We start from the raw sequence: 25839 nt of genomic DNA, 5'->3' as shown, positions 1-25839 counted from the left end.
CTTCACCCAGGCTCACTCTGTGCTCAGCTGTCTCAGGCCCCAAATCTCCTAACCCAGGTTCACACACTGCGCTTAGCCGTCTAATGCTCGGAATCTCTTCACCCAGGCTCACTCTGCGCTCAGCCGTCTAACGCTCGGAATCTCCTCACCCAGGCTCGCCCTACGCTCAGCCGTCTCCTTGGGCTTCTTGAATCTGGACCAGTCCTCAGCTTTCTTTGTCTTTCCTGTCCTTGCGCGTTTCTGAGGAAGTCAGGAGAGCAGCTTTGTAGCATGACCCTTGGGGGTCTTGTCTGGAGTTTCCTCTGCCTGGACTCAGGTGTGCTTTGGCAGGAGCCCCTCAGTGACGGTGTCCTAAGTGCCCATGAGAGGCACTGCTGTTGCCCTGTCCCAGTCCTGATGAGGTCAGCGTGGACGGCTCTGCTGAGACGGCATTCCCCCGGCCTCCCCAGCCCGCTGCACAATCCCCTCACAGCCACTGCGGGCTGGTGATGTTCTGCTCTCATCAAATCGCACCCACAGGCTCAGCATCCGCGGAGGTCCCTGCCTGAAGCCGCCATCATTGCGATGGCTGCAGATTGGTGCTGTGAGGGTCCCTGCCTGCCACTCACAGCTGCCAACCTAAGGAAGGGTCTCTCCTTCTCCGCAGCCTCTGTCTCATCAGCGTGACCCACAGTTTTATTTTGTTCAGAAGTGCATGATCTGTGGCTGTCCTTTCTTCCCCGAGATGCTCAAATCCATTGGGTCTGGCTCCATGTCCTGTCCATGCATCCCCATTCTATTTTTCTGAGCACTTTCTTGCTTTCTGGAGCAACATGATGCCACAGGTCCATCTTCATGTCCCTTGACCCAGCCTGGAATCAGATGTTTTTCTGAGGGCGCTGGTTCCTTTCCCTGAGAGTCCGGGCTCCAGCACTGTTGTAGCAGGACAAGCTGCAGACAGAATTCCTCAGACACCAGGTTAAAGAACGAAGGGCTTTATTTGGCCGGGAGCATTGGCAGACTTGCATCTTAAGAGCCGAGCTCCCCCAAAAAGAAATTCCTAGCCCTTTTAAGGGCTTACAACTCTAAGGGTTCCACGTGAAAGGGTTGTAATAGATAGAGTAAGTGTGGGGAACATGACTGGGGGTTACATGCATCAGCTGACAGAACAGAAGGTTTTGCAATGCTTTTTCATACAATGTCTGGAATTTACAGATAACACAAGTAGTTTTGGTCAGGGGTTAATATTATTATTATTTTAACCACCAGGGCCGGGTGGTGGCGCCAAGGTCGTCTGGCTATTTATCTTACTTCTGTTTCTTTCCAACTTTTTGCTTTCTCCTTTTTCTCCTGTCTCATAAACTAGGGAAGGGGAGGGGGTGGAGAAGAAGGGGAGGGCAGCAGGAGAAGTGGTGTCTCATTCCTTACCATCAGCAGCTTCCTCATTTCTCAATTTTGCGTCCCACGGGGAGCAGCTTTGGGGCCTCCAGCCCATGCCACCTTGGCCTGCAGCCCCTGGAGGAGAAGCCGGGTGGCTCCTGTCTGTCCTCGGACTGAGCAGGGTGGCCAGGCCCCAGTTGGAAACCACCTTGGTCAGGTTGGATTTTTTCCCTCCCCTTTCTGGAGGTTTTCAGCTCCTCTGAAATAAACACCTTTCAGTGAGATTTGTTTGTTTCTGTGTGGATTACATTTAGGCTTTCTTTTCTCTCTTGCTGGGATACTTGCTGGTGTTCTTTTATTTCTGGAGGACTTTAAAAACTTCTGTGGCTTCAAAAGAGCCCTACAAAGAGGCACCCTGGGGACTGTCGCCCTCCCCTCCCACCTGCCCCCCTGCCCCCAGAACTCACCAGCCTCGGGGGGCCGGGCTTATCCTCCTGAGCTTCCCTCTACGAAAGCAAATGCACAAACACGTGCTTCTGGCCCCGCATCGCCAGCACACTTTCCCGTAGAGGCAGCAGGCTCGGGGCCAGTGACGGGACCCACCAAACACAGCCCTCATCAGAATCCAGAGGCTTTGCAGGGACAAGGTGGCTGAGAGGAAGCCCAGGCCTCCCAGGCTTCCCTCCAGCTTCTGTTCTTCTAAACTTTGAGGGGCTTGGTCCAGAACCCTGCCCATGTTCTGGGTTTCTTGGGGGCCTAGGGACTGCCACGTTCCTTTGGGACAGAGCAACTCCCTTGGACAAAGGTTCTGCTGATGAAGGGCTTGAAGCCCCTGGGGCAGCTGCTAGAGGACGCTGAGGCCTCTCCTCTTGGGTCAGCCTTGGGCTGGAGAGTGGGTCCTGAGTCCTTTCTGCCGCTAGAGGCAGAGGAGGCGATACCCCGCCCCCTAGGGCTCTGCTGTGGCGGGGAGCCTTCAGGGAGGGGCTGTCTGGGAGGCCGGAGGAGCTCCCTGTCTCTGTCCACAGGGACTTCTGTCCCAAATTCCAGGCACAGAGGAGGAGGGGACAGGGTGGGTCCTCAGTCCTAGATGGCCAGTCAGCCTCCTGCAGGTCCCGCAGTGTGGCCCCCTCCTGACCCCTGACTCCCCCTCCCCAGAACTTCACAGGGCCTGGGGATCCTGACTCCATTCGCTGCGACACCCGGCCACAGCTGCTCAAGAGGGGCTGTGCGGCTGACGACATCATGGACCCCACGAGCCTCGCTGAAACCCAGGAAGACCATGATGGGGGCCAGAAGCAGCTGTCCCCACAAAAAGTGACGCTTTACCTGCGACCAGGTAGGCTTGGCCTCAGTGGTGGTGCCAGGCACCCTCTGTGCTGGTTATTGGCTCTGGCTGGGAGCCTGGCCCTGCTCTGGGGTGTCAGGGCTGCCCAGAAGGGGCATGTGTCCGGGTCGGACGGCTGTGTGGGCCAGTGAAGCCCCAAGGCTGCTGGAAAGCTGAGCTCCTCAGCGCCCTTCCGCTCTGTCCCCAGGCGGAGCTGCCCCAGCCCTTACCATTGGTGCCCAGTGTCTGCACTGTCTCGCAGCCCGACGTTCCACACCTTTTTTTTTTTTTAAAGGGAGACCAAACCATTTGGAAAACACTATTCCATTACACACTCAGAAGGCCAGGGTATTCTTAGAAGATTCCATTACACACTCAGAAGGCCAGGGTACTCTTAGAAGAGTACCCTTAGAAGGCTCTAATAAGTATTGCAGCCAAGAGACCTAAGTAATTGTTTAAACCAGTGTTGCCCAAACCAACTTGACCAGAGCACCTGTTTCAGAACACAGTCGCCTGTCAGTGCTTTGAGAAACGCCCTCCTTATCGGTGGCTCATGCCTGTAATCCCAGCACTTTGGGAGGCTGAGGCGGGTGGATCACTTGAGGTCGGGGGTTCAAGACCAGCCTGGCCAACATGGTGAAACCCCATCTACTAAAAATAGAAAAAAAAAAAAAGATGAGCCGGGCATGGTGGTGCGCGCTTGTAATCTCAGCTGCGGCAGGACAATCACTTGAACCTGGGAGGCAGAGGTTGCAGTGAGCCAAGATTGTGCCGCTGCACTTTAGCCTGGGTGACAGGGCGAGATTCTGTCTCAAAATGAAAAGGAAGGAAGGGAAGGGAAGGGAGGGAAGGGAAGGGAGGGAAGGGAAGGGAGGGAAGGGAGGCAGGGAAGGGAGGGAAGGGAGGGAAGGGAGGGAAGGGAGGCAGGGAAGGGAGGGAAGGGAGGGAAGGGAGGGAAGGGAAGGCAAGGGAAGGAAGGGAGGGAAGGGAAGGGAGGGAAGGGAAGGGAGGGAAGGGAGGCAGGGAAGGGAGGGAAGGGAGGCAGGGAAGGGAAGGGAAGGCAAGGGAAGGAAGGGAGGGAAGGGAAGGGAGGGAAGCGAGGGAAGGGAGGGGGAGGGAAGGGAAGGGAGGGGGAGGGAAGGGAAGGGAGGGAAGGGGAGGGGAGGGGAGGGGGAGGGGAGGGGAGGGGAGGGAAGGGAAGGGAAGGGAAGGGAAGGGGAGGGAAGGGAAGGGAAGGGAGGGAAGGGGAGGGGAGGGGAGGGAAGGGAAGGGAAGGGAGGGAAGGGAAGGGAAGGGAAGGGAAGGGGAGGGAAGGGAAGGGAGGGAAGGGGAGGGGAGGGGAGGGAAGGGAAGGGAAGGGAGGGAAGGGAAGGGAAGGGAGGGGGAGGGAAGGGGAGGGAGGGGGACGGAAGGGGAGGGAGGGGGAGAGAAGGGAAGGCAAGGGAAGGGAGGGAAGGGAGAGAAGGGAAGGGAAGGGAAGGGAGGAAGAGAGGGAAGAGAAGGGAAGGGAAGGGAACGGAAGGGAAGGGAGGGAATGGAGGAAGGGAAGGGAGGGAAGGGAAGGGAGGAAGGGAGGGAAGAGAAGGGAAGGGAAGGGAACGGAAGGGAAGGGAGGGAATGGAGGAAGGGAAGGGAGGGAAGGGAGGGAGGAACGAAGCGCTCTCCTTGCTCCAGGAAGGCGGGAGTGGTGGTGCAGCAGATGGGAGAAGGAGACCTGCTGTGACCACCGACCCGTGACCTCCCAGGCCACAGTGGGGCCAGCGAAGGAAGGGGAAGCCGTCTCCCAAGGAGAGGGTGCAGACGGGGCCGGGGTGACTTTAGAGGGACCAGCTGGTGTCAGACGGGCTGGGGCTCAGAGCTCTGCCCTCAGGGGAAGCCCAGGTCAGCGGCCACTGAGTTAGCCTTGGGGCAGAGTGGCCCAGGGTGCAGGCGGCCAGGTGAGAGCCAGCAGCAGCCGGGAGGGAGGTGGCTGGGAGACAGTGAGGGATGGGGCCAAACCAGTGGGGAGGTCCTGCACGAGCAGGGGCCGGGTGTCCGTGGGGGCAGCAAGGGACAAAACCCCACCCTGGTGGTAGGGTCAGGCCTGCCCCTCGCTGCCCCGTGAGAAGGCACAAGCCCCTTCGCGCTGGAACGTCCACCTCTGACCTCAAACTCGAGGGCCTGGCCCTGTGGCCCCTGGAGGCAGCTCTGATGTATTTTCCCCACGCCCCACTTCACAGTGAGGAAACTGAGGCTGACAGAGGTGTTGCCTGTGGCCAGAGTTTGTGCAGCTCTGTGGTGCTGGAGGTGTCAGGAAGGATCGTCCTGGAGGGTGGGGGTGCACCTGAACGGGGGCATCCTTGTGCCGTGGGGAAGGGTGGGGGAGTGGCTGCCCACGGCCTGGAGTGCATCCGCACTGTGCAGGGGGCAAATGCTGTGGCCTCTGGGAGGGCACGGGTGAGCTCGGGTGGGTGCAGGTGAGCGTAGGCAAGCTCGGGTGAGCACCAGGGAGAGATCTTACAGCACCCCAGGGCCACAGGCTCCCAGAGCAGGGCGGCAGGATCTGGGAGGGGAATGTCCTCTCGCGGGGTCCTGACCCTACCCCCGCAGCCCGCTGGCCCTCCGCTGAGCCTCCACTCTGGAAGGGAAGGGACAGGGCCCCTTCGTCAGCCACCAAAGGCCTATGTCTGTGCCCTTTGACTACAGCACGGCCACGCTGCTCGTGGGGACATGGTCTTGGCTGCCTCCTCCATGTCACTGCAGACGCTGCACGGCCCCAAAGCCAAACACATTCACTGTCTGGCCCTTCACAGAAAGTGCTTGGGGTCCTTGGCCCAGAGGCCAGGTGAAGCCTCTGAGGGCTGCAAGGCACAGCAGGGCGAGGGCCAGGGCCAGGAGTGCCGGGTGTGAATGTGGGTGAGTGTGTGTGTGGTATGTGTGTATGTGTGTATGTGTGTGAGTGCATGTGTGTGTGTGTGTGTGTGCATGTGTGTGGTGTGTGTATGTATGGTGTGTGTGGTGTGTATGTGTTTAGCATTGTGTGTGTGGGGTGTGTGTATATGTGTGGCACGTGTGTGTATGGGTGTGAATGCATGTGTGTGAGTGCATGTGTGTGGTGTGTATGTGTGTGAGTGCATGTGTGTGTTCAGTGTGTGTATGTGTGTGTGAGTGTGTGTGCGTGCATGTGGTGTGTTTGTGTATATGAGCAAGTACATGTAGTGTGTGTATGTGTCTGGTGTTGTGTATGAGTGTGTGGTGTGTGTGTATGTGTGCGTGTGTGGTGTTTGGTGTTTGTGGTGTGTGTATGCATATTTGTGGTGTGTTTGCTGTGTGTGGGTGCTATGTGCGTGTATATGTGGATGTGTGTGTGCTACGTGTGACTGTGTGGGCATGAGGTATATTTGTGTGTGAGTATTGTGTGTGCATATATGTGGGTGTGTATGCCATGTGTGACTGTGTGTCCATGTGGTATATTTATGGGTAGGAGTGTGTGTGTGTGTGTGCCTGCGTGGAGGGGCACATACCCTTTCTCCCAGGGCATGGCAGCAGGCAGGTTGGGGGTAGGGTGGGCTCTGCACTTGTCCTGCCACTGAGTGGGGCTGAAGGCTGGAGGGTGGGGCAGAGGGGACAGGCCTGGTCACCCTCCCTCCTTGCTCATTCATTAACGTGATGTGTGTTTATGGAGAGTTGACTTGTACCAGGCACGGTTCTGAGAGCCGGGGACACAGGCTGGTTGCAGTGACACGTAAACAGACAGTTACACAACCGCAGGTGTGACTGAGATGCGGGCGAGCGGAAGTCCAGGGCTGGGATGGAGAAAGGGGCCTCCTGGGGACGGCCCGCGTGGGCCTTGCTGGGAAGTGCCAGGTTCGTGTGATGCCTGTCTCTGTCGCTGCTGATGAGGGCGCCTGTGGGACTGCAGGCATGGGGCCGGGTTAGGTGTGAGCCCAGGTGAGCCGCCGGCACTCTCAGTGAAAGGCGTCCCTGATGTCGCTGGCGTCAACTCTAAGCACCCCAGGCGGGGTTTCAGTGTCACTGCGAGGCACATGCCTGCGTCCAGAAGTCACGTCCTTCCTCTGAAACTCCAGCCTGCCTGGATGTCCTGTGTCTGGTCCTCAGCTCTCCTGCCAGCCTGGGAGAGGGGAGGTCGGGAGGATTTGGGGGCTGGAGGAGAGGGCGCCAGCGCACAACCCGCTCGGGGCCGCACGCCCCAAGACACCCTGTGTGAGACGTGAGGTGTGGCTCATTGTGTTCTGTCCCCACTGGCAGGCCAGGCAGCAGCGTTCAACGTGACCTTCCGGCGGGCCAAGGGCTACCCCATCGACCTGTACTACCTGATGGACCTCTCCTACTCCATGCTCGATGACCTCAGGAATGTCAAGAAGCTGGGTGGCGACCTGCTCCGGGCCCTCAATGAGATCACTGAGTCCGGCCGCATTGGTGAGGCCCAGGCACTCACTGCAGGACAAAACCCAGTCCTTTCCCAGACCCCGGCCACTAAGGCCAGGCGCTGCAGGACGAGGCCCAGTCCTTGCCCAGACCCTGGCCACTCCTGCCTGTGGCCCACACACCTCCTCGCACTCAGGTCCCCAGGGCAGATCTGGGGGCCCCAGATGCAGGTGCCCCCAGGGCATCCACAGGGCTGCAGTCGGCCTGCCTCCCTGCCAGGAGCCACACCCAGTCCCTGGCTCCCCAACACTTGTAGACATTGTCCAGCCCTCCACTTCCCCTTCCACCTTCTACTTCCTTTATTTATTTATTGGTATGTTTAAAAGACAAAATTCTGACAGTGCCAATTATTAAACATTAAAGACCACAACGCATACAGACGGCACAGCGATGGCAGCACTGAAGAAACCACACGGCAAGCTCTGCTGGGCCAAGGGCTCCGCTCTACATCAGCACTGCCTCGCCACAGAGCAAGTCTACAGCACACGTGTGTGTCAGTCACAGCGCATGTGTTCCCCGCTGGGCGTGGCTTCTCACGTCAGCACTCTGCCACCTTCCCTACATGCGGGGATGCACACATGCACGCTTACACACACACACACACGCAAATGCATGCTCACACAAATGCACGCTCACAGACGCAAATGCACGCTCATGCACGTGAATGCACGCTCACACACAAATGCATGCTCACACATGCAATGCACACTCACACACAAATGCATGCTCAAATGCAAACGCACGCTCACACATGCGAATGCACACTCACACATAAATGTATCCTCACATGCACAAATGGATGCTCACACACGCGAATCCATGCTCACACACAAAAGCACACTCAAACACAAATGCACACACACGTGAATGCATCCTCACACACGTGAATGCATGCTCACACATACAATGCATGCTCACACACACGCTCAAACACACAAATGCATGCTCTCACGTGAATGTATGCTCACACACAAATATATGGTCACACGAAAATGCATGCTCACACACGCGAATGTATGCTCACATGTACAAATGCACGCTCACACACGTGAATGCACACTCACACACAAATGCACGCTCACACACGGGAATGTATGCTCACATGCACAAATGCACGCTCACACACGTGAATGCACGCTCACACACAAATGCACGCTCACACACGCGAATGTATGCTCACATGCACAAATGCACGCTCACACACGTGAATGCACGCTCACACACAAATGCATGCTCACACACGTGAATGCACGCTCACACACATGCACACAGTCATACACACGTGCAAGACCACATGTGCACACAGACATGTTCACATGCACACTCATGATCACCCATGTATGTCTTCACTCACACGTATAAATCATACACAAACACAGATGCCCACATATGTACCTGGTCACGTATGTGAACTAGGTGTGTCCATACCTGAACATGCTCACATGCATACAGGAATACGTGCACACACAGTTGTGCTATGCATGTACACACTCATGTTTACACATGCAGATGGCTGCACACACACAGATACACATACGCACGTGTTCACATGCCCACATGTATACCTGGTCACACACATACATGCAGGAACACACATGCATACACTTATGCTCACACATGTACATGACTGCACACTCCCAGGTTCACACACCCACCCACATACGTTCCCATGCATGCTTGCACAACACACATGCTCACACACACTCCACATGTGCCATCTTGCTTTCTCCACTTCCCTGCTAGGAGAGAGGAAACAGGCTTGCCCTTGTGCCCCTTTGAAGCTGGCCCTCCTACCTGGGCCCAGCCTGCCGCCTCCCCAGCCCCAACATGTGCCCTGCAGGCTTTGGGTCCTTCGTGGACAAGACCGTGCTGCCGTTCGTGAACACGCACCCCGAGAAGCTGCGAAACCCTTGCCCCAACAAGGAGAAAGAGTGCCAGCCCCCGTTTGCCTTCAGGCACGTGCTGAAGCTGACCGACAACTCCAACCAGTTTCAGACCGAAGTCGGGAAGCAGTTGATTTCCGGAAACCTGGATGCACCCGAGGGTGGGCTGGACGCCATGATGCAGGTCGCCGCCTGCCCGGTGAGGCCGCTGCCCCTTCTTGGGTCCCCACGTTCCCCCAGTGTGGGGGGCTCTGTCAGGCGCTGTGGGGGGGGCAGGGGGGTACCCTGGCCGGCAGGTTGTCTAAGGGACTCCAGCCTGGGCCTGGGGAGAGCAGCCCCTCACCCTGCTGCTGCCCGTGCAGGAAAGGGCAGGAGGAAGGGAGGGTGGCCACGACGGCTCGAAAATCATGCGCTGATTTCGTTGTTTGCTGTGAGTTAAATTTGTGACCCTGGGCAAACCTTACGAAGCCTAAACATTTTGCGAGTGGCCAAGGGTGGAACAGGGCTGCTAGGCAGCTGGTCCCGTGGTTCCTGGGGTGGAACCACCCTCCTCCCTCCAGGCCGGGTGGGCGCTGGCTGCCCAGTGCGTGTCGCTCTCCACGTCCCACCCATGCAGTCTGTGACTGTGAGCCTAACAGAGCCGCCACAGCCCCTGGGCCATGTTGAGGCCGCGCACTGTCCTCCCCTCACAACCTGCCTTAGCTCTCCTGCTTCCCTGCGGTCCCAGCTCAGACACACGCTCACGAGTGTGAGGTCACAGCCTAGGACACGCGCGGCCCACACATGCGCCTGCCAGGGGCTGTCAATGGTGGACTCAAGGCCTGCTGGGCTCCTCAGGCTCGTTTTCCTCTGTGTTGCACTCGTTCTGCGTGTGGCCCACACGTCTGCGAGGGTTTTTCCCCTTGGGGATGGTTTCCTGAGGGTTTGTTCCCAGCTCTGAAGTGCAGGGACCACAGCCATGTCTCTCTCCTTGCCTTTCCACGCGTGCCTCCGCTCCCTGCGCCTCACACATGCACGGGGTGTTTGGGGGCCGTCGTCTCCTCCTGGGCGTGGCATCTGGGGGGACACAGCTGGATCCCTGAGACCCGGGGGAAAGGGGTACCAGCACCAGCCTCCGGGCCACCCCACCAGCTCTGCATCGTCTCCTCTGCTCCAGAGGGCCCAGTCTGGGAAACTGAGGCAGGTAACCCTGCCCCGCACGCCTTCTTCTCAGGAGGAAATCGGCTGGCGCAACGTCACGCGGCTGCTGGTGTTTGCCACTGATGACGGCTTCCATTTCGCGGGCGACGGGAAGCTGGGCGCCATCCTGACCCCCAACGATGGCCGCTGTCACCTGGAGGACAACATGTACAAGAAGAGCAATGAATTCGTAAGTCCCCACCCCAGGCACCCAGGCACCGCCTGGCAGGACACCATTGACGGAGGAGACAAGGGTGGGGTCTCCACCTGACAGAGCCTCCTTCTGACCCAAGGAGCAGGTTCCTGAGGAAACTTCTGGAAGCCCCAAGTGGCAGTGTGGGGTCTTCCTGGACTGGCCTCAGGCCAGGGGATGATGGGCTTGGTGGGGGCAGCCAGGCTGAGGCCCGGCCTCGCCGTTGTGGGACACCCAGGCCCTGTTGGTCTCCAGCCCCACTGCCCCCCACCCGGGCTGACAGCTGCTGTGGAGGTATAGTAACCGCCCCCAGGCTACAGCTGCACCCTGCCGTCCCCGCCTCTGGCCAGGGTCCCATCCCTGAGCAACCGCCTCCTCCCCATCCCGGCCTCCCCTGTACGTTCCCTGCTGCCCCTGAGTCCGCCTCCTCCAGTGTGGCCCCTCCCTGCCCCCATTGCCTGAGCTGGGTGAGGGGCTGCGGGGACCATGAGGAACATGCAGGGAGGGACAGAGGCGAGAAGGGGCCCAGGATGCACGGGCTTAGGATGAGCCTCTCTCTGGGAAGGCATCTCAATGGCTCAGAGGGGCCAGGACCTCTGGCTGGGATCAGCCGTGGGCCGAGAGGCAACCACCGGTCACAAGGGGCTTGTCCTCACTGGCCGTGGTGCGATGCTCTTGCGGCCTGACATCGTAGGCTCTGGGGGCCGCAAAGGACTTTAGAGATACAAGACTCAGGTCCTCTGCCGGCAGCCACAGACGGGAGGGACGGCCCTCGGGTCCCGGAACTCGGGTAGGGAGAGCCGCACCTGACACTCATGGCCTCTGCCGAAACTGAGTGTCCCTCAGTGCGAAAGCAGGTCCACCGTGTGGGGAAGGCTGGGATTCTGCCCCCGTGGACATCCCCAGTCCCACAGTGAGACGCCTCAAATGCTGCTCATGCCTGGACTCTGAAAGCCCGAGTCTATGCACACGTTGCCCAGAGGCCTGGCAGCTCTCTGCCCTGCACTCCTGCACAGCAGCCTCTGCCTCTCCAGCCTTCCCCAGAGAGGGTCGGAAGCACTGGCCGGGCTAAGGCTGAGCGGGGCGGACAGGGGCAGGCACCTGGAAGGCTTGTCCCGGACTCGGGGCCAGCTGAGCAGGACCTCCTCTCTCCAGGACTACCCATCGGTGGGCCAGCTGGCACACAAGCTGGCTGAAAACAACATCCAGCCCATCTTCGCGGTGACCAGTAGGATGGTGAAGACCTACGAGGTGAGTGCTGTTGGGTCCTGAGCATCCATCGGGCGGGTGCACGTTTCAGCCACAGGCCAGACCCAGCGCCACTGCAGGTCTGAGTGCCACCTCCGCATGCTGGGCATGTCAGCAACCAGCTGGCCCGGGTCACGGATCCCCCTGGGTGAGGAGCCTGAGGCTTCCCGTCAGGGACAGGACACCTTTGTGTCAATAGGAGGAGGAATTCCTCCCTGTCCCTGAAACTCAGCTGTGTTAACAGCATGTCTTGGCATTGGTGATATTTCTGGTTTTTTCCTGGAATACAGCACAATTCTTTATTTTACGGAAACACACTTATTTTATGCTCACATACATTTGAACATCAACACTCTCCATGAAGATAAAATTACACAAAAACGTTCACAACCTTGGAGTGCAGAGTGGGATGAATTTCACGAAGGAAGCACAGCCGATAACCACCCTCTGCTCGTAGAAGCAGAGGCCCCCAGTGAAACACATTCATCCTGTATTTCCACCGCTAGTGCCATGTATTCAGCCTGGCCTGAGCAGGCTAGTGCGTCAAGATGCTCAGGTGCTGTCGGGGTTCCCAAGACCACTCTCGGGGTCAGTGATGTGCTGGAAGGACTTGCAGAGCTCAGGAACCAGTAAACCCACAGTTACAGTTTATTGCAGAGCAGACCCTCCTGGGTGCCAGCCGCTGCCCGAGGTAGGAGGATACAGACAAAAGTCAGCAAAGGTCAAAGGTGCACAGGAGAGAAACCAGGCACAAGCTCCCAGTGTCCCCTCCCTGCGGGGGTGTGGGCGGCGATGACGCCTCCCAGCGATGACGTGTGGCCTCATGCACAGAACATGGTCCCCAGGGAGGCTCTTGGGCCTCGGTGTCTACTGGGGGTCAGTCACAGCGGTGCGGCTGACACCTCACAGCTGACCTCAGTCTCTAGCCCTCCAGAGGTCAAGCTGAAAACTGTCCAGGGCCCCACCCCAAATCACACTGTGGGACTATCCGGTATGACCTGAGGCCCCAGGAACAATGACACCCCCAACGGGTAGGACGTACCAAGGGCTCAGAGGCCACCTCTCAGGAGCTCAGCCAGGGTCCTACCACTCTTCGGCAAGTGTGGAGTGTGGCCAGCCAGGCCTGCTAGGTGGAGCTTTTACTGCGTAACAGGGATTTGCTAGAAGGAAGGAAACGCTGCACACCCTCCTGAAAGGAGCCTCCGCCCATAGCAGCCTGCACAGTGTGTGGCCCCGAGGCCGCAGGGACAGAAGGACTGAGCTGGAGGAAGGAGGTGGTTGTCATTGTACTTTACACAGCCACGTGCCCCGTTCTTCAGGGTGGACAGGGCCCTGGGTGGCTCACCTCACACCCAGCTCTGTTACTTACCACAGGACGCCCCAGGCCCTTCCTTACCACGAGGCCTCAATTTATTCATCTGTGAAAGGGGCAGTGGTGCCCGGCCGGCAGGGCGTCGTGGGTACTGAGCTCACCCTCTCAGGAATTCACAGAGCAACTGCCCTAAAGGGCCCGATTATCCTCATCCAGACAGTGACCGACCTGCTGGCCATTCCAGGGCCATCACCGCCATCTTCTTCAAAATGGCACACGGGAAACCAGGGCCCCCTCTTCCCCCTGCCCGGGGCTCTGCCCAGCTGGGCAGCCTCACAGCCCCTGCCCTGCTGCTTAGGCTGAGGAGACATGCTTGGGGTTTGGGGAAGGAAAGTGCCGGGGGTGCTGCTGCTTTTGTAAAGTGCACATTTGCTGAACTACAGGGGTCCGTTGTCAGGCCCGTATTCCACCTACAAGCTCAACCTCATGGTGTGTTGGGGCCGACAGCGAGACCAGCGGCTCCTGCCATAGGTTCCCCAGGCTCTGGAGTGGGAGCAGGACCCTGCGGGAGACACGAGATGGGGGCAGGTGTCTGGGGGACCCGCCGAGTGGGCACCCAGAGCTGGTCAGGCTGCCAGGACAGTGGGTCAGCGCAGGGCAGGGCTGGGGCCGGACATCCACAGAGACCACCAGCTGGTCGGGATGTCACAGCCCTGTGTCCCATCTGTAGGTGGCCATGACGGTCCCCTCCTCACCAGCAGTAGCAGGTCCCAATCCTTTGCCATTTGTCATGGGAGCCAGGCTCCGGGCAATGGTGTGGCACCAGGGCCAGGCACTGGAGGCAGGAACAGCGCACCCCATGCCTACTGCTGAGCCTTGGGGCACACAAGCCTTCCTCAGCCTTTCCTGGTCACCTTCGGGGGTGGTCAAGGCAGCGGGCAGCGAGTGTGGATGCACATGCCGCGCCCCCTCCGAATGTGTTTCTGCACCAAGCGCACAGGAGGCTCAGTGGGACAGGATGTGGGAGGGCCCAGCTCTCCCAAGACAGGGATGGCCCCAGACTGGGACGGATGGAGGTGGGCGGTGGGCAGAGGGCACAGAGGAGGGTGGTGGCCAGGCTGTGACCGGCCCCAGGAGCTCCATGGAAGGGACTGGGTCCATTCAGGGCAGTCATGAGAGGGTTTGGGCGGGGAGGTGACCCGACCATCTGCTCTGTGCTCCTGGAAGGTGAAATGATGCCACAATCTTCCGTGAAAGAAGCTGAGCATGTGTGAGCGTGGGGGAGGCTGGCTGCACCCCTGTGCATCTGGCCGGCCAGAACCGATGTCACTGGGCTGTTTAACACCCATGGAAACTCAGTAGAGTGCCCAGAGCCTGTTGCTTCCTGGTGATTTTACTGTGATCCACCCTCGTGGGGCTACTTCCACCTACCACAGCTGTGTGGTGGAAATGCTGGCCAACAATGGCCACCATGCACGTCCTCCCAACCCAGTGATGTCGCCAGCTTGAAATCCACCAGGCAGGATCACTCACACCACAGGCGGGAGCACTCACACGGCAGGCGGGATCACTCACACCACAGGCGGGATCACTCACACCGCAGGCGGGAGCAGTCACACTGCAGGCGGGAGCACTCACACCGCAGGTGGGATCACTCACACGGCAGGCGGGATCACTCACACCGCAGGCAGAAGGACTCACACCGCAGGCGGGAGCAGTCACACCGCAGGCGGGAGCACTCACACCGCAGGCGGGAGCACTCACACAGGCCTGGACAACGCTGCAGCTCAGGGCTTTGCTTTCTTTTTTTATCCTCATGATGCAACAGTAAATTTTATTTATTTTTTATTTATTTTATTTTATTTTATTTTATTGAGCAGAGTTTTGCTCTTGTTGCCCAGGCTGGAGTGCCATGGTGTGATCTCAGCTCATTGCAACCTCCACCTCCCAGGTTCTCCTGCCTCAGTCTCCTGAGTAGCTGGGCTTACAGGCGCCCCCCACCACGCCCAGCTAATTTTGGTATTTTTAGTAGAGACAGGGTTTCACCATGTTGGCCAGGCTGGTCTCAAACTCCTGAGCTCAGTGGTCCACCCACTTTGGCCTCCCAAAGTGCTGGGTCACAGGTGTGAGCCACCATGCCTGGCCTGGGTTTTTTGTTTTGTTTTGTTTTGTTTTTTGAGACAAGGTCTTGCTCTGTCGCCCAGGCTGGAGTGCAGTGGTGCGATCTCAGCTCACTGTAACCTCCACCTCCTGGGTTTAAGTGATCCTCCTGTCTCAGCCTCCCGAGTATCTAGGACTACAGCTATGTGACACCACACCACTCTAATATTTGTATTTTTTGTAGAGATGGGGTCTTCTTATGTTGCCCAGGCTGGCCCTGAACTCCTGGGCTCAGGCGATCTTCCCACATCGGCCTCCTGAGTGCTGGGATTCCAGGCATGGCCCCTGGGCAGCTCAGGGCTTTTTACCCCCAAGAACCTCTTACCACACATCACTGACCACACACTCTGGGGACCAAGTGCAAAACTGCATTGAGGACCGTCCCAGCCATTCTGCAGGTGCAGAAGCCCCTGGGGTGAGCCCAGTGCGTGGAGATGCCATGGCACAGGTCCTAGCCGTGCCATGTCTGGTCCTCTTGCCCAACAGAAACTCACCGAGATCATCCCCAAGTCAGCCGTGGGGGAGCTGTCTGAGGACTCCAGCAACGTGGTCCAGCTCATTAAGAATGCTTACAATGTGAGTCTCCTGCACCATTCAGCTGAGACCCATGGGGTGGCCAACAATCTCCCCACTGCAGGTCAGCAGGAGGGTGGTCTGGGAGGAAGGCCCCTGCCCTGTGGGCCGGCCGCAGCCTCCAGACCAGCCCTCGGGCCTCCAGGACACCCTGGCCTGGCACTTCCACGGGGAGCTCTGGGTCCTCTCTCGTTGATGGTGTAGGCGATGCGCCCTGAAACCCGAGCTCAGGCCCTCTTCATTCTGGACTCTTCTCTGCGGGTCTCTATGGAGAAGGAGGTGGACAGCTCTGGCGGCAGACACTGCAGCTGGGGCAGGAGGAGGCGACAGGAAACCCCCACGGTGGACCTGGGCCCTGGGAAGACACCCTGGGGGGTGGAATTCCTCTTGCTCTGTTCACCTGTCCTGGGCAAGCCCCAGAGAAGCCCTCACCCTCTGAATTTCTCCCTGGTGCACAGCCCATCAAGCTGCACCCTGGGCTGCTCCCCTGGGGAGCCCGTGGCCCTGGTGGGTATAGGTAGGCGCAGGTGCGCACTAGGTGTGGCTCAGGGCCCCAGGCACCAGAGGTCTCAACTGCTCTGGAAATCTACCCCCAGGTGAGAGATGTTCTCAGAATTCTGGCGTGGATCCTTCTAGGCCAAAGGTCCTGCTGGCTTGAGGGAGCTCAGCACATCAGTACCTCTGACAAACGCTAGGTCATTGAATTGAACTGAAGGCCCGTGGAGGAGGTGCCATTTGCTTCTCGTAGCCTCCTGTGAGCCCCAAACCCCCAGAGCAGGCCCTCCTGGGTGCCAGCCACTGCCCGAGGTGTTTCTGTCCTTACACAGAGGATGCAGGTGACGCCACTGTCCTGGCCATTCACCCGATGCCCCTATGAACCTGTCCCTCTGCCTCCTCTCAATTTCCATCTGTCTCTCAGTCTTTGTCTCTGTCTCTCTTTCTCTGTCTCTCTCTGTCTCTGCCGCATCTCTGTCTGTCTCTGTCTCTGCCTTTCTCTGTTTCTCGCTGTCTCTCTGTCTCTGGCTCTGGCTCTGCCCATCTCTGTCTGTCTCTGCCTCTCTCTGTTTCTCCCCATCTCTCTTATCGCTTGAAGAATTTATCCAGCTCCTGCCCTGTGCTAGGTCCCGGGGACTCAAGGCTGAGGAGCAGCAGAAGCTCCCATCCCTGAGGCTCATACCCTGGCTCCATGCTAGTCCCTGTGGTCGGGCTGTCTCGAGGGCAGGACTGTGGCCCTGGCAGCCCTGCCATCTTCAGCACATCCTGCTGTGCTCTCCTCTGTGTCATTAGCTGACACTGGGGACTTGCAGGGAGAGGAGTGGAGATGGGTCTAAATTGCTGGGCCAGGCAGGGCCAGGCCAACAGAAAGACTCGCCCCTAAAAGTGGCCGCTCTCTGCCCGCAGAAACTCTCCTCCAGGGTCTTCCTGGATCACAACGCCCTCCCCGACACCCTGAAAGTCACCTATGACTCCTTCTGCAGCAATGGAGTGACGCACAGGAACCAGCCCAGAGGTGACTGTGATGGCGTGCAGATCAATGTCCCGGTGAGCCTGGCCATGAGGGTCCCTATCCCAGCTCGCTGAGGGGCTCCGGGGACAGCCAGAAGGAGCCAGGGTCCCCATCCCAGCACGCTGAGGGGTCCCGGGGACAGCCAGAAGGAGCCAGGGTCCCCATCCCAGCACGCTGAGGGGTCCCGGGGACAGCCAGAAGGAGCCAGGGTCCCCATCCCAGCACGCTGAGGGGTCCCGGGGACAGCCAGAAGGAGCCAGGGTCCCCATCCCAGCACGCTGAGGGGTCCCGGGGACAGCCAGAAGGAGCCAGGGTCCCCATCCCAGCACGCTGAGGGGTCCCGGGGGCAGCCAGAAGGAGCCAGGGTCCCCATCCCAGCACGCTGAGGGGTCCCGGGGGCAGCCAGAAGGAGCCAGGGTCCCCATCCCAGCACGCTGAGGGGTTCATGGGGACAGCCAGAAGGAGCCAGGGTCCCCATCCCAGCACGCTGAGGGGTCCTGGGGGCAGCCAGAAGGAGCCAGGGTCCCCATCCCAGCACGCTGAGGGGTCCTGGGGGCAGCCAGAAGGAGCCAGGGTCCCCATCCCAGCACGCTGAGGGGTCCTGGGGGCAGCCAGAAGGAGCCAGGGTCCCCATCCCAGCACGCTGAGGGGTCCTGGGGGCAGCCAGAAGGAGCCAGGGTCCCCATCCCAGCACGCTGAGGGGTCCTGGGGGCAGCCAGAAGGAGCCAGGGTCCCCATCCCAGCACTCTGGGGGGTCCTGGGGGCAGCCAGAAGGAGCCAGGGTCCCCATCCCAGCACGCTGGGGGTTCCTGGGGGCAGCCAGAAGGAGCCAGGGTCCCCATCCCAGCACGCTGAGGGGTCCTGGGGGCAGCCAGAAGGAGCCAGGGTCCCCATCCCAGCATGCTGAGGGGTCCTGGGGGCAGCCAGAAGGAGCCAGGGTCCCCATCCCAGCACTCTGGGGGGTCCTGGGGGCAGCCAGAAGGAGCCAGGGTCCTCATCCCAGCACGCTGGGGGGTCCTGGGGGCAGCCAGAAGGAGCCAGGGTCCCCATCCCAGCACGCTGAGGGGCTCTGGGGACAGCCAGAAGGAGCCAGGGTCCCCATCCCAGCACCCTGACGGGGGCAGGGAGGGGCACACAGGCATCAGAGGCTGTCTGGGAGCAGGCAGCATCCACTGGCAGGTCCCTGTTTCTTTCTTTCACCTCCTCTCTGTCGAGGCCAGACGCTTTCCTTGTGAAGCTGATGTCAGGAACGTCAGTGAGAGGGTGCCGGGAGGGTGCTTCTCAGTGAGAGGGTGCTGGGAGGGTTCTTCACACATGCCTTGGCCCAAGAGTCCTACTCATCAACCTGGAGCCCCAAATCCCTGGGTCAGGCCAGTGTAGACTGAGGGATGGAGTGATGGCTGCACCCCCTGGGGGCAGACGCCGGATGCACTCCCTGGGTCAGGCCAGTGTAGACTGAGGGACGGAGTGATGGCTGCACCCCCTGGGGGCAGATGCCGGACTCACGGAACAGGCAAAAACAGCAAACCCGGGTTGGGTTGGTTCTCATGATTTTCTGCGTGTTTCATTTTGTTTTTTGACAGAAACATTAAGGCATGGGCCACACAGGTGATTAGGAATGGACACTGAGTTCCTTCCCTAATCTTTATTAGGGAATCATTATCCAATCATTATCCAATCATTTGATTTTTTTTTTTCGCTAGCTGTGAAATAATATTCAGTAAGACACTTGCTTTCATTGCATTTTCTTAATATGACTTTGGAATTCCCTCAATCACGTTTCTTCCTAAATGCTGCCAGTGGATTTTTTTTTTTTTTTTTTTTTTTTTTGAGATGGAGTTTCTCTCTGTCACCCAGGCTGGGGTGCACTGGCGCGATCTCGGCTCACTACAATCCAAGTGATTCTCCTGACTCAGCCTCCTGAGTAGCTGGGACTACAGGCGTGCGCCATCACGCTCGGCTAATTTTTGTATTTTTAGTAGAGACAGACTTTCGCCATGTTGGCCAGGCTGGTCTCGAACTCTTGACCTCAGATGATCCACCCACCTCCGCCTCCCACAGTGCTGGGATTACAGGCGTGAGCTGTGGCGCCCGGCCGTCCCATGGATTCTCAGAACGTTTCCCTCATGTTGGGTGGTTCGAGTGGGAGTGTCCTCAGCTTATCCTGATTTGCTGTCTGCATGTCACATGTCTCTGCTGATGTGTGGCCCGGGAGATCCTGGTGCCGGCCAGAGCGGGAGTACGGGCAGAGCACCTCCTTGCCGGCTGACTTCGGCTTCTCGGATCTGAGCATCAGCTCTTCCTGCTCCCGGTCATCCCCTCCTCCCCACGCTGAACTCCCCAGAACCCCTGCAGAGGCCAGGAGGCGAGGGTTGGGAGCCAGGCTGTGACCCTGGCCGCCGAGGGTCCCCACCTGAGCCCAGCACTGCCCTGCAGATCACCTTCCAGGTGAAGGTCACGGCTACAGAGTGCATCCAGGAGCAGTCGTTTGTCATCCGGGCGCTGGGCTTCACGGACATAGTGACCGTGCAGGTCCTTCCCCAGTGCGAGTGCCGGTGCCGGGACCAGAGCAGAGACCGCAGCCTCTGCCATGGCAAGGGCTTCTTGGAGTGCGGCATCTGCAGGTGAGGCGGGCGTGGGTCCCCATGAAGCCTCCCCCAGCCCCACCCCACAAGGCAGGTGTCTGCAGGCGAGGCAGGCGCAAGTCCCTGTTGAACCATCCCCGAGCCCCACCCCACAGGGCAGGTGTCTGCAGGTGAGGCAGGCGCAGGTCCCTGTTGAACCCTCCCCCAGCCCCACCCCACAGGGCAGGTGTCGGCAGGTGAGGTGGGCGCAGGTGGCTCCATCCCTTTCCCCACTCCATGGAGCAGGCATCCTGGGGGCCCCCTTCCGCAGGAGGTGGGGAGATTTGGGATTGGAACCCAGAATCCCTCGGCAAGGCCTCACCCGTGCTCCTGAGCCAGGGCACCAGCGATGCCAGCCTGTATTCTACACTCTCTGGCCATGGAGGACCCAAGGCAGGGGACTAGTGGGCAGGAGGACCCCCTCACCAGAGGATGGAGGCCCATCTCAGGGGCACAAGGAGTCCCCACTGGGCGTGCCCATGGCCTTGAGTGGGTCACTTTCTCTGCCTGACCTTCCTTGACCCTAGGAGCTGGCTTCTCTCTGACCTTGGGGACCCAAGGCCATCAGGCTGGCTGCCCTGGGGCATGGGTGGCCAGAGAGCCTCCTGGGACAGGTGACGGCTTCTGGCAGCCTGGGCCCCATAGGCCACCCCTCGGGCGTGCACACTCCCTGCCAGGCGTGGGCACTCCACCTCAGGGAGAAGCGGGGGACAGGTGGACCCAGTGGGGAGGTTCACATGGCACTCAGCCAGGCAGCCTGCCCTGGGGCTGGATGGCTGTCCCCCTTTCCTTGCCTGCCTGGCCAGAGCTGCTAGGCTGACCTCCTAGGGCTCTGCCTCCTTTGCTCTGGCCACCTCCTCCCCTCTCCTGACCGCTGTGCCAATCCATGTCCCAGTGGCAGCGCCCTTCCCCACCTGCAGGTCCCGCTGCCCCCAGCCTCCTCCCATATCTGAGGACAGTGATGGTCTCTGTGGTCTTGGTGGTCCCTGTTGCTGTCCCCGTACCTCAGTGGCCACCCTGCCCACTGTCCTGGGTGTGCAGCCCTGGGGCAGCCTCTTCACGGGACTGTAGGGGTGACTCAGTGGAACACTTGGCAGGTGTCGGGGGGTGCCCTGCCACAGGTACTCAGACACTCGGTCCTGCAGCTTCCTCCTCTGGGGAGCAGGAGAGGCTTCCTCCTCTGGGGAGCAGGAGAGCGCGTGGCAGGGCCGTCTCTGAGGATGCCTCAGGGTGTGTGTGGCTCCTGCCTGCCAGCGGCTTGATGCCAGCTTCCACATCTGTAAAAGCCCCTTGTCCCTGCATTCTCCCACAACCTGGCCTGTCAGTGCACAAACACAGGAGGGAGGGCGGGGCTGTGGCAGGTGGCAGTGCCAAGTCCCCACTGGCCACCATGTGGCGCATGCAGGAGCAGACACCAGCCACTCACGAGCACCGGTATCGCAGCACAGTCCACGTGCGTGGCTGCAACACAGCTCCACAGTGAGCCTGCCGGGCCACTGCATGCACAGGCCAAGGCCAGGTTTCTTCTGCTTTCCCCTCGGGACATCCTGGGGAGGGAACGCAGGGCCCCTGCACGTTTTGAGCACATTTAGTCCGTGGCAGGTGCTCAGTAGGCCTCAAGGAAAGCACAGACAATGTGCCATAGGGTTGTTCTCCACCAAGGGCAAGGGGCCTGGAGGACAGGGTGGCTGTCCCCGTCCCACATCACTGGGGGGGAGCCTGACCTTGGGGCCCCTCCTGTCCCCAGGTGTGACACCGGCTACATTGGGAAAAACTGTGAGTGCCAGACACAGGGCCGGAGCAGACAGGAGCTGGAAGGAAGCTGCCGGAAGGACAACAACTCCATCGTCTGCTCAGGGCTGGGGGACTGTGTCTGCGGGCAGTGCCTGTGCCACACCAGCGACGTCCCTGGCAAGCAGATATATGGGCAGTACTGCGAGTGTGACACCGTCAACTGTGAGCGCTACAACGGCCAGGTCTGCGGCGGCCCGGGTGAGCCCGTGGGTCCCTGCGGGACAACGGCCGTCCTGCGGCACAGACTTGGCGTTGGGGGGTGCGTTCTGGACCATTCAACAAGTGGAACAGAAAGGGGGGATCCTGAGGACAGACAGCGCAAGTCTCGCCCAGCCACCGGGCGTCAGCAGGAACTCGGATGACCCTGTACCCCGCCCTGCCTCAGTTTCTGTGTCCATGAGGACAAGGTGTCCTTGTGGGGAGGACCCACAGGAGGAACGGTCACAGCCCTGTTGAGGTCCCATTCACAGCAGGGCAGGGGGAGGCCCAGACTGGCCAGGAGGTGGCCACGTGGCTGGCGGGGGCAGAAAGGCCTGGCTGGTGGCCCCGTGCCTTTTGCTCAGGCACATCCCCCAGGCTGGAGGAGGCAGGCGGGCCGGAGGGAGCAACGGCAGTGGGGTTTCGGGCGGGTCTCCCAGGCCAAGCAGGAGCTTAGCCGTGCTGCCCCGTCTTCCAGGGAGGGGGCTCTGCTTCTGCGGGAAGTGCCGCTGCCTCCCGGGCTTCGAGGGCTCCGCGTGCCAGTGCGAGAGGACCACCGAGGGCTGCCTGAACCCGCGGCGCGTTGAGTGCAGTGGCCGTGGCCGGTGCCGCTGCAACGTATGTGAGTGCCATTCAGGCTACCAGCCGCCTCTGTGCCAGGAGTGCCCCGGCTGCCCCTCACCCTGCGGCAAGCTCATGTGAGTGCAGGCGGAGCAGGCAGGGTGGGTAGGGATCCCCACTCCCCGGCCACCTACCCAGCAGCCACGCTCACTCGGGGACCCCAGTGGGCACCTCTGCACCGCGGGGCTCTCTGCGGGTGCATCTGGACTGAGGGGCCCTCAGCAGCCGCCGTGCCCGTGCCCCTCCTCCCTCCTGTGCGCACCTGCCGCTGTCCCTGGGATCAGGCTTCCAGTTCACCCACTGCACCCGCATCTGCCCCACTTGGGCCCCCTCCTTGGCCTGAGGGCACCCCAACCCCACCTACCCCACCTGGTGGACACACACCCAAGCCCGAGCCCCCGATGCCAGAGCCCCCGCACACACTGACACCCATGCTGACGCCTGGCTCCCCGCAGCTCCTGTGCCGAGTGCCTGAAGTTTGAAAAGGGCCCCCTCGGGAAGAACTGCAGTGCGGCGTGTCAGCGCCGGCAGCTGTCGAACAACCCCGTGAAGGGCAAGACCTGCAAGGAGAGGGACTCAGAGGGCTGCTGGGTGACCTACACACTGGAGCAGCAGGACGGGATGGACCGCTACCTCATCTATGTGGATGAAAGCCGAGGTGAGGCCACTGGGGTGCAGCGGGGACCGGCTCCAGAGCTCTGGCTGTGGGGTCTCCGCAGAGGCGAGGGTGATGCAGAAGGAGGATCTCACCTCCAGTGGTGTGGGCCCAGCAGGGTGGGTGAGCCATGCGGGATGCCCTTGGTGGCATCGCAAGGAGGCCAGAGGCCAGTCCCCCCACCCCCAGCAGCCTCCCCTTTCCCTCCCCTCTCACCTGACCGCACATCAAACTGGGCAGCAGATGGCCTGTTCCCTGGGGGCACCGCTGCTCCACACCGGGCAGGCCCACCAGCATGCCACACGGCCCGGGCCATCTCCCACTGGATGCCTCATGGGGCAAGGCTCGGAGTTTTAGGTCCCTGGGGGTGGCCCGTGGTCAGGTTGCTGCGTGAGGCTCCCCTGAGGGGATTGGGAGATCCTGGTGCTCGGCTCTCAGCCCCGGAGGGGCCCAGGGCCACCAGGCACCACCGTCCCCCAACACTCTCTGCACATCACTCATTCGGCTCCAGTCCAGTCGGAACCAGTCCCAGCCCCACAGTGACCTTGGTGGCACTGACCCTGTCTCATTCGGCTCCAGTTGGAACCAGGCCCAGCCCCACAGTGACCTTGGCGACACTGGCCCTCCTTCTTCAGGTCTCATGTTCCACAGGCTCCTGAGAGGCAGAGGGGCTGGGGCTGGGGCACCGCTGGCGGACTCCATCAGGCATGGCCAGCAGCCAGCCAGGACTTGCAGAACTGAGACCTGGGAGCTCCTCCCTCCCCAGGAAGGGACCCGAGGCAGGCGGTGGGGGTCTCTGAGCCTGTAGGCGACATGCCTGGAGCTCACAACCCACATGTGGGCCTGGGGCTGCAGACCCCCACCTGCCAGGGCAGGAACCCCTGTAGGCCACTTTGAGGGACAGACTTGGGTCACGTCTGGTTTGTGCAATCCTGGCCAAGTCACTTCACCTTTGAGGACAGGTGAAGGAAGGCAGGCCCCCCAGGAAAGTCAGGATGGCAGGAGGGGGTACAGGGAGTGAGGATGCCAGACCAGGCCAGGGACTGCACTGAACACTAGTGTCTGTCCCAGGGTCAGCAGCTGTGGGCCTGGCCCACGATGGCCCACAGCCCCCATGCTCAGGAGGCGGGCACAGCTGCCGCGGGAACCAGGACCTTGCGTTGCTCATCCTGGCACTGGCCTCACCTGCTGAGCTCAGGTCTCTGGTCCTGTCCTTGATGACCATAAATCACCTTCACAGTAGGGGAGCGAACTCCAGCAGGGACCCTGAGCCTGGTTCTGAATTCTGATGTAGGAGAGCAGGGTCCCTCACACTGTCTCCTATCCCCAAGTATTAGCACTCTGTCCCGGCTGCCTGGTACCCTGGCCCTGCCTTCTTCTCTGTCAGCAGGGGTGGTAGCAATGGCCCTTAGGTTTCATTTGGAACCACAGGGCCTGGCCTGGAATCCAGCAGGGGCTGGGCCAGGTTCTCACTGACCCCTGGCCGTGGTGATGGATGGTGAGCCCCGGCCCTGGGAACCTCCACCTCCCTAAGTGCTGTGTTGTGGGGTGACCTCAGACCTGTGGGCACACACGGCTCAGTGAGATGGGGCTGGACTGACACTCGGGTGTGCTGCTTCTTCCCTAGAGTGTGTGGCAGGCCCCAACATCGCCGCCATCGTCGGGGGCACCGTGGCAGGCATCGTGCTGATTGGCATCCTCCTCCTGGCCATCTGGAAGGCTCTGATCCACCTGAGTGACCTCCGGGAGTACAGGCGCTTTGAGAAGGAGAAGCTCAAGTCCCAGTGGAACAACGTAAGTGGCCGTCCTTGGGGGTCCCACGCAGAGGGGCACGTGCATCCCACACTACGCGACCTCCTGCTGTGGGAGGCCGTGGACACCCGTGTGTGGCTGCACCCCAGCCTCCCTGGGCAGCTTGTCCTCTGGGCGTCCGCCGCTGTGGGTGAGCTTGGCCGCCGGTGCTGGGACCCTGGGAGGGCTGCCCCATGTCTAGCTCTTCCTCGAAGCGACGGCTTCCATGCGGGGAGTGTCCTCAGGGAGAAAGATTCTGCTCTGTAAACCTCCCACACTCACAAGCTCCTGTTTGCATTTCCCACCAGGATAATCCCCTTTTCAAGAGCGCCACCACGACGGTCATGAACCCTAAGTTTGCTGAGAGTTAGGAGCACTTGGTGAAGACAAGGCCGTCAGGACCCACCGTGTCTGCCCCATCACGTGGCCGAGACGTGGCTTGCGACAGCTCTTGAGGATGTCACCAATTAACCAGAAATCCAGTTATTTTCCGCCCTCAAAATGACAGCCGTGGCCGGCTGGGTGCTTCTGGGGGCTCGTCGGGGGGACAGCCCCACTCTGACCAGCACAGTCTTTGCATGGAGACTTGAGAAGGGAGGGCTTGAGGCTGGTGAGGTTAGGTGCATGTTTCCTGTGCAAGTCAGGACATCAGTCTGATTAAAGGTGGTGCCAATTTATTTACATTTAAACTTGTCAGGGTATAAAATGACATCCCATTAATTATACTGTTAATCAATCATGTACATAGAAAAAAAAATAAAACTTCAATACAGGCTGTCCATGGAAACTGGGCACTGTGTCCGCTGTATTCCCCCAACTGGCAAGGTGGCCAGGCGCACGTGGGCCCTGTCCTGCCCGCTGACCTTTGCCACACAGGCACACAGCTGGCTTCAGACCGTGGGGCAGGTTCTGTTTTCCCTTTTCCTTCCTCACCTGCTGGTCCGTACAGAGCCCCACTCTGAGCCCCTGTCCCAAATCCTAGGTGCATTT

At 60.1% G+C, this 25839-nt stretch overlaps 1 protein-coding gene across 1 annotated transcript in view; it reads left to right on the top strand.

Annotated features, from left to right (window-relative positions):
- Window positions 1-25636, top strand: part of ITGB2 (integrin subunit beta 2) — a 37025-nt gene extending 11389 nt beyond the window's left edge. The window contains exons 4-16 of the mRNA XM_054468540.2: window positions 2515-2695; window positions 6932-7102; window positions 8952-9193; window positions 10208-10363; window positions 11522-11617; window positions 15573-15662; window positions 17061-17201; window positions 19603-19790; window positions 21538-21782; window positions 22261-22480; window positions 22859-23061; window positions 24686-24852; window positions 25158-25636. Of these exons, the coding sequence (XP_054324515.1) occupies window positions 2515-2695; window positions 6932-7102; window positions 8952-9193; window positions 10208-10363; window positions 11522-11617; window positions 15573-15662; window positions 17061-17201; window positions 19603-19790; window positions 21538-21782; window positions 22261-22480; window positions 22859-23061; window positions 24686-24852; window positions 25158-25220 (2163 nt within the window). The 3' untranslated portion in view covers window positions 25221-25636. The remainder of the gene's footprint in view (window positions 1-2514; window positions 2696-6931; window positions 7103-8951; window positions 9194-10207; window positions 10364-11521; window positions 11618-15572; window positions 15663-17060; window positions 17202-19602; window positions 19791-21537; window positions 21783-22260; window positions 22481-22858; window positions 23062-24685; window positions 24853-25157) is intronic.
- Window positions 25637-25839: the final 203 nt, after the last annotated feature.

Source organism: Pongo pygmaeus, chromosome 22, assembly GCF_028885625.2.
Source record: "Pongo pygmaeus isolate AG05252 chromosome 22, NHGRI_mPonPyg2-v2.0_pri, whole genome shotgun sequence".
Lineage (NCBI taxonomy): Eukaryota > Metazoa > Chordata > Mammalia > Primates > Hominidae > Pongo > Pongo pygmaeus.
Note: the sequence above shows the minus strand (reverse complement) of the source record. Positions and strands in the feature narration are given on the sequence as shown.